At 34.0% G+C, this 13,239-nt stretch overlaps 1 protein-coding gene across 7 annotated transcripts in view; it reads right to left on the bottom strand.

The window, feature by feature from the left end:
• Positions 1-13,239, bottom strand: part of PLEKHA5 (pleckstrin homology domain containing A5) — a 265,581-nt gene that overhangs the window by 41,203 nt on the left and 211,139 nt on the right. For 3 of the 7 annotated variants that reach the window (XM_028491073.2, XM_028491068.2, XM_055085498.1), the window contains 3 exons: positions 6,799-6,879; positions 1,359-1,421; positions 87-167 (listed from right to left, as the gene is read on the bottom strand). In XM_028491073.2, the coding sequence (XP_028346874.1) occupies positions 87-167; positions 1,359-1,421; positions 6,799-6,879 (225 nt within the window). Of the gene's footprint in view, positions 1-86; positions 168-1,358; positions 1,422-6,798; positions 6,929-13,239 lie in introns of those variants that run through there. The other 4 variants (XM_028491069.2, XM_055085499.1, XM_024129059.3 and 1 more) reach the window with 2 other exon arrangements.

Genomic DNA, 13,239 nt, shown 5'->3' with positions numbered 1-13,239 from the left:
AATTCTTTTTTACTTTAGTTATCAGTGTCCTGATAATAATGATATAAAGTAACATCAATTGTAGATAATAAACATAATTGTCCTACTTTCTCCTTGTGGAGTTGCTGAAGTTTCTCTTCCAGAGCATGTACCACTTTATCTTGTTCGCATAATCGGCTTAACTTGACCTAGGTTACAAGAGAAGACATCTTTTGTTAGCAATTTTTAATTTTCCCTGTAATTGGATTTAGGCATAATAAAAAAACACATTTAAAACAGCCATGGAATAGCTAATGAGATCAGTCTTTATTTCAATCAGTAAAATAAAAACTAAAATATAGCTTATAAAGATAGAATGCTTAAAAAATGCATATAGAATAAAAAAGCATTTTCAACCATACTATTTAACCTACATAATTCAAAAGATTCTTAGTAATCAGGCAGTCTCATATGACTTTAATGAACCATTTTAATGTGGTTAAGATATTTTCTCTACAAACTGCTGGATAGGTTAAGTAACTTATGCAGTCCTTAATTAAAACACAGACTGGATTCTGTTTTTATATTTTTAAAATTATGTTCTTCAGAAAAATCTCTTCTAACTACAATAATACAAATAAAAACATTGCTAATGGAGAAAAATCACTTTCAATAGTTTTAATGTTTTAAATTCTTGGTACTACCCCAATTTTTTAAATTATAAAAATATGAGCGGGTACTTTAATAAAATTTCAATCCCGCAATAAACCAGTTCACTGCATGTCTGAAAATGAAAACCCTGGACAAACTGTAACTATGTCCCAAACGTTACTGCATAATGATAAGAAAGCAAGAAATCTGAGATTCCACTTTCTTTGCCATTTACCTATTAAAGTAACCACCTTATCTTTGTTAGACAACACAACTCAAGCTACATCAGATGGGATACAATTGAAATGAGAAGGAGGTAAAATTCAATGGAATAAACCCAGGGGAAAGGAGGGAAGAATGAGATAAAAATAGGGACGTCAGTGATGTAAAATATGATTAACAACAATAACAAAGGATGCAGTGACAGAATTACTTGAGGCCAATACTTTCTCTAGATGACAGACAATTTTACTTTGTCTCCAATCCTGCATAATTTTATACCAGAAATAAGTCTTTACTTTCATTTAAATGATTCTAAATTATGTTCAGCTGCTAACTATGGGCGTGGGGTGGGCAGGGAATAAATCAGGAAGTGAGGATTTAATTAGCACAAAAGAAGAAAATGTTACTTATTTGATGTCATTTTGGACAGCAGGAGAGGAAGAGGAAATTTTTTGTCATGCTTAGTTCCAGTGTTTTGCCAGAGAATATGACAGAGCATTGATAATATATTGCATGCTAATACGTACATCAATATCTACTTCTTCAGGTCTGTATTTGTATAATGTGCCTCTACATTCATCCTGTGACAGCTATAAGGGAAAATGTCATAGAGCAACTTTAAAAATAATTTTAAAAATACACATTTAATTAGCTTATAGTTAATATTTTAGATTTATATAACAGTAACAAAAATGGGTTTTTAATGATTCTTATACTTTTAGAAGTTTAATTCAAACACAGATCATTACAAAAATAGAAAATTATTTAACAGTGATACAATATGCAAGATACGTAAGAATGATGTTAACTTAGGCTTGTCAAACAAAATAATAAGCTGGCCACACAAAATCATACAGCACCTTACATTTTCCATTTGCGAGACACACATTATTTAAATGAAAAATTGACAAATACAATCGTAGCAACTGTGTTGAATCAAATTTTGAATCAGGCATATTTCGACAGTCAAAACCGTACCTTCACGGTATACACATAATCACACAACCGTGTATGTGTACACTCAGATGCCAACACATCTTAGTACAATTTTATTAACAAAACCTATAACACGTTGTATACGTATACATAATATATAAACACACATACACAATATAGACTTATCTTGTTCCTCTGTCTTAAGAACTAAAAGATAATGGAGGAAAAGGATGGGTTTAATCGAAAAGAGGTAAAGCACTCAAAAACCTCTTAAAACTGAAAGCCTATGTTATAAACTATGGACAGTCAAATTGCATAAAAAGTTGGTCATGTGTTTGCTGACACCATTTGCTTCATTATATTGTAGTGAATTATTATTCAGTGTATTTAAACATCCTTTTTTCAGCTTCTTCCAAATATCTTTTGGTCAGGCAAATCCTCATTTCTGATGGTGCTTACCAAGATTTCAATAAGCCAGCCCAGTCAGTTATACCCCAGGTCACATCATAGCGCCTCTGCAGGCAAAACTGCACTCTCTCTCGTCTTTTAACTTTATATTGACTGCTAGACAGTAACAAAAACATAGTAGGAAAATGTAATTGGGGCTCATTGCATGTTTACTAAATGGTGCACTTTTTCTCAAAGTGGGGATAGGAGTAATGTATCCCAACTACATTCTAGATTGGAAAATTAAATTTCGTATATACATATACAAACGCACAAGAATGTAAAAGTTACAACTATATATGACCTGTCTGTAAAAAACCGCTTGACATTTACATCTCAAGAGGCATCATTTAAACAGGAGATAACTTTAAGTGGATCTAGGAATGTGGGAATCAGGAGATTAAAAATGTAAGCATTCCAAACATACAATAATAAATCCTGGATTTCCATGTTTCACTTCAAGACACTGCTTTCACGTACCTCATGCAAATGATTCTGTGACTACTTAGGGGTATACACAGTGATTATTAAGCCACAAAACTTTCAGAGAAGTGAACATCACATGAAAAATGAATTTAATGACAGAAGTCAGAATACTTGTGCACTATTTTAAAATAAAGACCACTGAATATGTCCTGAGAAGTGTCAATTGTCATTCTAAATTAAAGCACCTAGATCCAAGAAAATAATTTATATTCGCACTTGAAAAAAGGAAGTAATGAAAAATAAGTTTTAAAATGCTTAGATCCAGAATAAAAAATGTGAGATAATGCTAAAATCAGTATTTCTCATTTTTAAGAAATAAAAGATGTAAAGCCTTATCTACTAAATGTCTACATATACTTTGCTTATTTAATATTTAAAGTTAAACGCCAAACAGCTTTACTAAATCATGGAATGCATAATTTGAACATAACTAGTGGCTAGTGCTATATCTAGATTAAAATATGCTTTGTACCCTTATATCCCAGGGTCAAAAGAAAAAAAGACAAGTATTTTAAAATGGAAACTTAGTAATTTGTAAGAAATATTTAGGGTAATGGTATAATATTTTTATTTAGGGAATCTTACTGCATACTCATTTTCATATCAGTTGGCACATTATAAAAAAGAAAGATGTGTACTGTGTACTTATAATTTTAGAGTGGTATCTCCTTAAAGCCATAGAAATAATATTACACATATAAATTAGATTTATTTTGTTGTACCTATATTTTTGGCACCAATGAAAATTTATTTAAACCTTTTATCAGCTTATTCAATAAAGATAATTAAATATCAACTAATAAAAATCTTAAAATAATCAACCCTCCACTATATTGAATTCATTTCTTTTGCCTGTCAGAAGGAGAGCATAAGAAAACAAGATTATTCTTTAAATAATTAACTTTTAAGCATGGCTTATTTCCCATTACTGATAATAATTACTGAAGTTTTTCTTAAGAAAAGATGAATATAATTTATTTATTTTTTAAAAAAAATTTATTTTTTGGCCATGCCGCATGGCTTGCGGGATCTTAGTTCCCCGACCAGCGACTGAACCCGGGCCATGGCAGTGAAAGCGCAGAGTCCTGACCACTGGACAGCCAGGGAATTCCTGAATATAATTTATTAAAAAAATTTCCATCTAGAATTGAAGTTTACTATTTTGTCCTCAATATGAAAATTCTACTAATAAGAAAAATGTAATTTCATGAATATTCTGATTAACTCAAGTTCTGCATGAAATAATGTTTCATGGCAATACTTTTTAGCATTTTTCAAACTCATCTTTAGCAAAAAAGCTCTGAGTTTGAATACCTTTGTTTGAGGTACCTCAGCAACACTAGAAAAGTAAGTGAAAGGGGGCTACATAGTAATTATATAAGCTTGAGCAGTGCTCAAGCTTCAATCTGAGAAGCGTATTATGCAGACTACTGACTATTTAAAATTCAACTCTCTATAGTATCCCTTTTTAAGTATGTGAAATATATATATGTGTATATATATTTTAAAAGCATATGAATATATATACAAAACACAAAAAAAGACTTTTGGGGAAATATTTGATAAAATTACACTTTAATTTCTATGAAAACTCAAAAATGCTCGTTGGACTGTATGTACTTGCTAATTAGTCTGTAACTTTTAAAGCAATTATTTATCATGTGATTAATTTCACTGATATTAAGTATGTTATAAAAATTCTGGTACAAAATTGTTTTCGTGAAAGGTGGTAGAATGATTAATAAATGCAGAGGAGTTTTTCAACTTGAAGCTCACTTAGCATTTGTTTTGATTCAGTTTTAGGTCCTTTTTTTTTGACTAATTTTAAGAAAATTACTGGGACTTCCCTGGTGGTCCAGTGGTTAAGACTCCACGCTTCCACTGTACGGTGTGGGTTCGATCCCTAGTCGGGGAACTCGATCCTGTATGCTGTGTGGTACAGCCAAAAAATTAAAAAAAAAAAAAAAAAATCACTGCCTAGGTAATTTCTCAGGTGTCCTCCTTCTTCTAGGAAGATGTAAACACAGAGGTTCTCCTGAGAGAAAACCTGAATGGCTATGATTCAGAAAAACTGGTCATAAAACACTATATTGCCACTTTATTTTCAGCTAAATTTCAGGAACCTATTAACACAGCATTGCAATGCAATGTCAGAAAAGCAAACCATCAGGTGTACAATATAAACTTTCACAAAGATTTTCTTTGAATAATAACACGATAATGGAACTCTGGAGGAAAAAAAAGATGTAATTTCAATTTATAGACGTTTATATTAACAGAGTTTAAGAAATGCATCTGTCACTTTTATCTACCAATGATGTTCTGCCATAATTAAGTACTTTACCACTGGCTGATTAAAGAAAAGTATCATCTAAAAACTCCCTAGATTTGATAGCACTGACAGTCAATATTGATTACTTGGCTGCCCATGTCATACCCAGGCATGGCTGCTGCTGTTACACATTCAGATCTTCCTGTTCCATACAATATCAGGTATTTTTCTTTCAAGTATCAATATGAGGAAATATATTTATATGAATCTATTACTCTTTCAGTATTCAAGGTTACTGATGCTATATAAGACCAGTCTCAGATACCTCCATATTTTTGAAGGACTCCAGTAAGAGCTTTTAGAGCAACTGATTGATTTCAATCAGCAATGACTTCTGCACCATCAACCTTGATTACCGATCAATATAAAAAAAGAAAAACCAAACCAAATGGAACAGAAAATCCCAGCTCTCATTCTTACTGGAAACATACAAAATGTGAAAAATGAAACCATAACCTATTAAAACAGAAGGCCTTTGATCTCACATCAATCAGCATCATATAAAATTATAAGCTGACAGCTTCAGACACTGAAAAAGGTATCAATTCCAGAACAGGTGCTAAGGTCGTCAGTGTGGCTTTTTGGAATGAAGTGTCCAGGTTCTAAAATCTGGTGACTTTAAAAGGAGTGGTAAGATTCCATTTTCTTTTGAAAAGAAAAGCTGTTTAACTTTAAATATTTAGTACTTTGTCTCCTTATTGCTAATTAAAAACTATGCTCAGTCACATAACATAATTTAAATGTTTTGAAAACTGTGCTCAGAAATAAGAGTCACCCACCCACCAACTGTTTCAGTCTCCCAGTTTACAAGGCCCATGACGCAGACGCTCAAGGTGCCCGATGCAAACCAGAGGCCTTTAAAGCCAGTGCGAGCTCAAGGTGCTTCTTTTTACCAGGTGCTTTTACATATTTCAATCAAACTGTTTATTCATTTTTCATGTTAGTTAATTTTCTCCCTCTGTATGATTTTTAAAATATTGTAACAGGTCGTAGGTCACAGTAATTTGAGGGGGTTGAAGTGGAAGAAGCTGATGTTGTGAAACACACAGCTAAGAACATTTAGACCATGAAATACAAAAGAACTGGAGAGGAATGTATAACATGACTTCTTTTGCAGATCTGCAGATTACCAAGGTCCTAAATTAAAGCCAGCCAACTCCATGGCACATATTTTGAGTTAGGGAAAAGAATGGGGTAAGATATGATGATCATGATGACTACATAAGAGGGAAAAGAATACGGGGAGAAGATACCCCCAGTATGGTAAGAAATGGCTATCTTTACTTTTTACCATACCACAGTACATAAACAACCTTTAAATAACTCCCATACAAATATAATCTATTCCTAAAACACTGGGGTGGGGTGGGGTAGGGAGGCGGCCCCTGAAAGGAAAAAAAAATTTTTTTAAAGTTTTCCCTAAAAATCAGTTATGCTTTTAGAGTTAATCAAAATTAATGGCAAGTTAGTAAAAATTTTGCAAGTGTACTGCAGACCTCCAAGTACATATCAATCAAATACTCTGCACAAAAACTTCAGGAAAATGGTACACTTAATATTCAACAGCAAAATGTTCAGCAAAGCCATGCTAAGAACTGCAGCATCTTGAAAAGCACGGATGAATTGCGTTTTTTCCAAAAAGACAGAAACAAAAAATGGAATAAGAAAAAGACTAATGTTATGAGTAACTCTGAGGATAAACCAAAACTGTCACTGAGGGATTTTGCAGATGATAAAGCAGTATCATTCACTGTCCAAGACCTTACTTGCTGGTACAGTTGGGGTCTTAGCGCCGAGTTCTCAATCATTGTGTGAACCATGGTGATAATAGGTTCATTTTCTTTCATCTATTTCAAATCAGGAGGAGCATACAGCAAACATCAGTTTACAGCATAGCTAGATTTGAAAGACGACACTGTAAATATAGCCTCTACTTTAATATCTTCCTAATAGTGCAGTTGTTTACATATTATCCCAAGGTTGCATAGAATCAACTTAATATAAACCATTTCAAACAAGTATTAAATGCTATGAAATACTTCCAAGGTTATAAAAAAGATTACTAGTTGCAATAAAGGTTTTACTTTATAAACATAACCAATATTGTCAATTAATGAATATTCCTATATATACTAGAATAGATAATAAAAGCATCAAGATTCAAGGGATAAACTAAAGGGCGACAACCTATAAACTTCAAAGGAGAAAAATGGCATGACTTAATCAATTACTTATATAGTAAAAAAAGAGCTTAAAATGATATTCAGTTCTTTATAAGGTTATTCAGAAAAATTTTAGTTCTCTACAAATAATATAGTAATATATCTTGTCACTTAGACAACCACACATTTTATTAATCTTGATAGACATTTATATATATACTCTATTTTGGATTTTCTCAAAGTATAACACTGTCTGTAGAATGATTTCAAAGACATGCAAACTAAAATTTATTCAGCAAAGACTAAGTGAATCTCCCTAGCTCCTTAAAAGGCTGAAACCATGTTTCACATTTCCAGCTATATTGTACTTAATTACTGCCTCTAGAAAAATATTTATTTTAGCAGGCTCTGGACTCAAGAATTAAAGCATTCAAAAGACAGTTTTATATATATATATATATATATATACATATATATATATATATATATGTATATGTATATATATGGTAAAAGGCCAACAAAGTTTGTACCATTTGTAAGCAGACAAGTCTGTTTATAATTGCAATTTGTAACAGTTTATATAATTTTCATCCCCCATATTATAGAAAATAAGCATTTCTATCATGGTTAACAAATGCTACTTTACTGATTTAGCTAAATCTGCAACAAAAATTTACTAATATTAAGATTAAATGCACAAGTAAAAATTAAATCTTGAAAACTTTATACCTAGACATTTTTATTTTCAGTCTAGTTACCAATGTTTCATGTCAATAATAACCTGTTTTGGTTGTTAAATAAGAAACCTCCTGTGACTGGTTTAATCTACTTTTAAAAAGTTTTATTCAAGGTAAGTAATTTGTTTTTAAATCTACACATTTACTTATTAGTTAAACTCAAACTTCTTTTTTCCCCCAATGTTATCCAATAAGGGACCAAGGCATTTATACGTGACATCTCATGCACACAGGTAAGAGCTGTGCTGATATGCAGTATAGGAAAAAATTTTACAGTGTTGGAAAGTAACATAAAGAGACAACTATAGATATAAATTTTTCTTTAGCAGAAAAAAAACGTTTATTACAGAAATTTAAGACCTCTTTATATTTTAAAGTTTATGTTTTAAAGGAACACTGGTTATTTTCTCTTAACCAAATGTTGATCTTGGAACAGTGTAACTGCCTTTGGTTTTGGCTCAGTCATTTGACTGCATTGATACATACTTTGTATAACATAGGTAGCTTAAGTCTCTCTTCATTTTTAGTATTATTTAATTTTGACTTTCAAAGCAATCTCATCTATACTTGCTACTTGTCAATAGCATGCCATGAAAATTAGACAGAAGAGTACTTGACTCACAGGTTGGGGGGTTGGGGGGAGGTGGTAGAGGGCTGGGGTTTGAAAGAAGGTCGGGAGCATATGAATATTTAAGAAATAATACAGGTCAGAGAATATCCAAATGTAAAAGTCACTCAAGGTCAAACTGAAACTGCCATGGAGTCTCGGAAATCTGGCATTACGAAGAGGCCACTGTCAAAGGGCTAGTTCTGCCAATATGGCGGCTCCCACCTTTAAGTGGAGCAGATCAATGACTAGTGTTCAGCATCTAGGCCTGTGGAATTTACTTGAAATGTATTTATAAAGGGAGAAGAGACAGTATGATTTCTGCAGAAGGGTAATCAAGCCTGATTTATTTAGTGGAATACTTTGAGAGGGTAAATATGCATGTTATAGAGGGAAGCCACGTTTGTGATTTAAAAATGACTCTGTTTAATTCACCTGTCAAAGATCATTAAATATTAAGTCACTGAGAAGGATCTTGCAAGAAAACACTGACTTAGGAACAGAAAAACTAAAAAAATACTGAGAGTAAAAATAACATTAAAAAAAGATTAAATTTTAAAAATTGAAGTATAGTTAATTTACAGTATTATATTATTTTCAGGTGTGCAACGATCATTCAGTATTTTTATAGCTTTTACCCCATTTAAAGTTATTATAAAATATTAGCTATATTCCTTATGCTGTACAATATATCCATGTAGGTTATTTATTTTATACATAGTAGTTTGTACCTCTTAATCCCCTACCTCTATCTTGCCCCTCCCCACTCCTGTCTTCCCACTGGTAGCTACTAGTTTGTTCTCTACATCTGTGAGACTGTTTCTGTTTTGTTATATTCACTTGTTTTATTTTTTAGATTCCACATGTAAGTGATAACATGGAGTATCTGTCTTTCTCTAACAAAAAATAACATTCAAAGTGTACAGAGTGTCTCAGAGATCACTTCTGGAACTGACTGTTTTTCATTATGAAAAATTTCAAATGTATATATCAAATCCTAGAATATTAAAATTAGAAGGCATCTTTGGAAAGTGACAATTTAGTAAAGCAAAGAAATGAAAAATGTTAGCAGTAATTATTTTAAATTGTGCGACCGGATCATTATTTTTTTTTCTCTATACTTCTCTACATTTCCCAAATTTTCTCCACTGAATAGATACTGCTTTTCTCATTAAAAAAAAATGTTATTAGAGAGTCAAGGATAAAAATATATAAATACCAAATAAACTAGATTAATGGAACAACTATATCCTCTGGCAAACACCCCTTGGTGACACAAAGAGGCTAAGAAAAAATTTTAGCACATGTGTTTGTATCATGTTCAAAGCTGTTGGAGTCCTTTAGTGCAGCGAGGCCCTGATCTAGAGAACTGTTCTCATAACCTTTAATCTGCCTTATGAGTCTGTATCCACATCAGAAATTGACTGAAGAAACGTTAACTAACTGAAAAAAGTAAGCTGCCCCAATGCATTTGTAAATACCTATGACTATTTTATTAATATCTTTTTTCCTTTTTATTACTGGCTACTTCAGAAATCAAAGCTCAAGCTTATTTCAACCAGTGGTTCTTAACCCAGAATCACTTGAGGAACTTGAAAAGAACAGAGGCCCTGATTCCCAGATAATTATAATGCGCAACTTGAAAATCTCTGATGTAGACAATACCATTAAAACATGAAGGTGACAGGCTGGTCTAAAGATTCCTTTTGGCAGAAGTAACTACAATGTTCTTTCTCAAGGTGTTGAAGTGAGTCAAATGTAATCTGATAACAGCGAACGTTCTTCAGCTTACATACTCCTTGGGAATCTCATTTTCCTCAAGTCAGAGAGATGGGATAAGTCTATCTGCAGACAGAAGCAGCAGAACTATTTCAGAATTGCCCTGGGCACCACAGGCACCTGACCCAGGGCTGTTAGGACGACTGGGCTTGTAAGAAAAATCTGCACAGGGGAGTGGTCCTGTATGTGGTGGCACTCTCCTTGCACGTGGCATGCAACAGCTGAGGCCAGCTAAACACAGTACTCAGGACCCCACACAATGGGAGTTCGGTCCGCATTAAACAATTTCAATGATCTGCCTGAAATCTGACTCTTTCCAGGTTTACTGAATTGGAAATACTAGATCTGCTTTCTCTCCAAATAGATCCTAGAAATAGGCTAGTGATTTCTCTCACTAAATCACCTCTGAAATATCTCTATCTATCTATGTATCTATCTATCTATCTTATTGAAGTATAGTTGATTTGCAATGTTGTGTTAGTTTCTGCTGTTTAGCAAAGTGATTCAGTTATACATATACATATACATTCTTTTTATATTCTTTTCCATGATGGTTTATCACAGGATACTGAATATAGTTCCCTGTGCTGTACAGTGGACCCTGGTTGTTTATCCATCCTCTATGTAACAGTTTGCATCTGCTAACCCTAAATTCCCACTTCACCCCTCTCCCACCCTCCTCCCCCTTGGCAACCACAAGTCTGTTCTCTATGTCTGTGAGTCTGTTTCGTAGACAGGTTCATTTGTTTCATGAAATATCTGTATTTTAAAACTTAGAAACTGATCATCTCTGAAATTTACACTGAAACAGCACATTCTATCTGGCTTTTGCTACCTAAACTTTATACAACAGCTTTTGAATTAAAGCAGTAAAATATGACTCCCCACTCCCCCACACCAAATACATAATGCTCCATGAGCACCTCAGAATTTCATGCTCAAGTTCTTAAAAAAAAGGACTATCTAGCAATTCTCTTCTGGTTTGACTACTACAAAATCCTAGGCAGCATTAAGGCACTGCTGCGAATAGCTAATGTATTTTTGTTTTAAGGAATCAGAGCAAGAGAAAGACTAATTAGTACTTGGGGGATGTTTAATAATTTACTTGAAAATGAGTTAAATGCTTCGCTTCCTGCTTTAATTCCTTCTTTGAACTAAATGGTAATACAGGTTTAGTTTCCAATTAATTGCTAAATTATAAAGCTATTATAAAAGGTCCACTATTTTATAATAATAAAAATGAGAATGTATGAATTGGGGATGACACTATTTTCATAATTAACTTCAGCAATAAATAAGAAAACCTAAGTGGAACTATCTTGGAAATACACTTAGGCAATGCCAATACATTTCTGTTTACAACAAAAAGACATATTTTTACTTGAAATTTGGAAGTCCAAATGTTTACAAAAACCACCTAGAAAATGAGATACTTAACTCTAGCCTCTTTCTGAGGTTTGAGGTATGTTGGGCTAGTATGAATACAGAGCATCCTTTGATGTTACTGTTTAGAAATATCTTGATTTAAAAACCCATCACCAAAAAACTTACTCAACACAATTCTATGCCACCGCATCATAGCTGGCAGGATCTTGAGCGGAACTTCACAACTGACACCTGCGGGCTGGGAACGGGTTCCAGGTGTCTGGAGTTGGGGGCCACCTCAGTCCTCAGAGGGCCTAACATGCTCCCAACAGCACGGCCTCAAGTTTCTGTCAAGGTGCGCACACCAACTGTCACTTTTCTATGTGGGCCATGCAGGAAAAAGGTTAGAAAGCACTAAGATAGTGTTTTATGTTTCAAAAAAGACCCCAGATGTCTCCTCTTTCTTTGGCGTTCCTTGTCATTATTTATCTCAGTAGTTCTCAAACCTGACTGAGGAGAAAAAATAAATCACCTGTGGAGTTTTCGAAACAGTCAGGGTTGAGTGGGCTCTGGCAACTCTCACTGGGGGCTGGGGGGCAGACAGCCTTGAGAATTGTACTTTGTTTTTGTCTCTCTAAAGATCCGCTGGTAGGTCTGACAGGAAATCCGGCTTGAGAACGATGGTCCTATCCTGGCACTAACTGAACTCATTGAGGACCGATTCAACCGTCACCAATAAGGAATTCTTCGAGGTCTTGATGAGCTGGTACTAAATGTTGGTCAAGGATACCTGTGCAACTATCAAAAGATGAAAAATTGCAAACTGATGATCTAAACACAAGTATAGTGCATGTAGACTAAAATAGTCTTGTCTTTGTATGAAATACAGCATTAAGAGACTTAAGCCCCTTAAAAAAATCAACTGAATCTCCTTATTAATAATATTAGTGGACTCAGCAGAATCACGGGGTGGGGGGCCGGGGTGTTATTACGAATCCAATTTCCAGTTGCCAGTTGTTCTATTATCCTAGCAACTTCTAATATCCGTTTCAAAGTCTCTATCTCTACAGAAATTGGACCAGCTAGGAATGCAGAAGGAACAGGATATTGTAAGTTATGAGATAAATGCTCCAGAATAATTTTTAGGGGGAGGGGCGGGAAGGAGAAAGACGAGCAGTGAGCAAAGCCAGGACAATCATTCATATAATTTATCCTTGGGAAGATTAATTTCCCAATCCCCCTTTGGGTATAAGAAGTGGTTAAGTAGTGGCTTAATTGCTATTTATTTATTTGGCCGCGTGGCATGCGGGCTCCTAGTTCCCCGACCCTCCTGCACTGGAAGCGCAGAGTCCTAACCACTGGACCGCCAGGGAAGTCCCTTAACTGCTCTTTGAAAAGTTTACATAATGATTCACCTAGAATAGCACTGTCCAACAGAACTTTCTATGATGATGGAAATGTTCTCCATTAGCGTAGTCCAACATGCCACACCAATGACTCCTCAGCCCCTGAAATGTGGCCCGTGTGACGGAGAAAATGAATCTTATTTTTATAAAA

This window comes from Physeter macrocephalus, chromosome 6, assembly GCF_002837175.3.
Source record: "Physeter macrocephalus isolate SW-GA chromosome 6, ASM283717v5, whole genome shotgun sequence".
In the NCBI taxonomy this organism is placed as follows: Eukaryota; Metazoa; Chordata; class Mammalia; order Artiodactyla; family Physeteridae; genus Physeter; species Physeter macrocephalus.
Note: the sequence above shows the minus strand (reverse complement) of the source record. Positions and strands in the feature narration are given on the sequence as shown.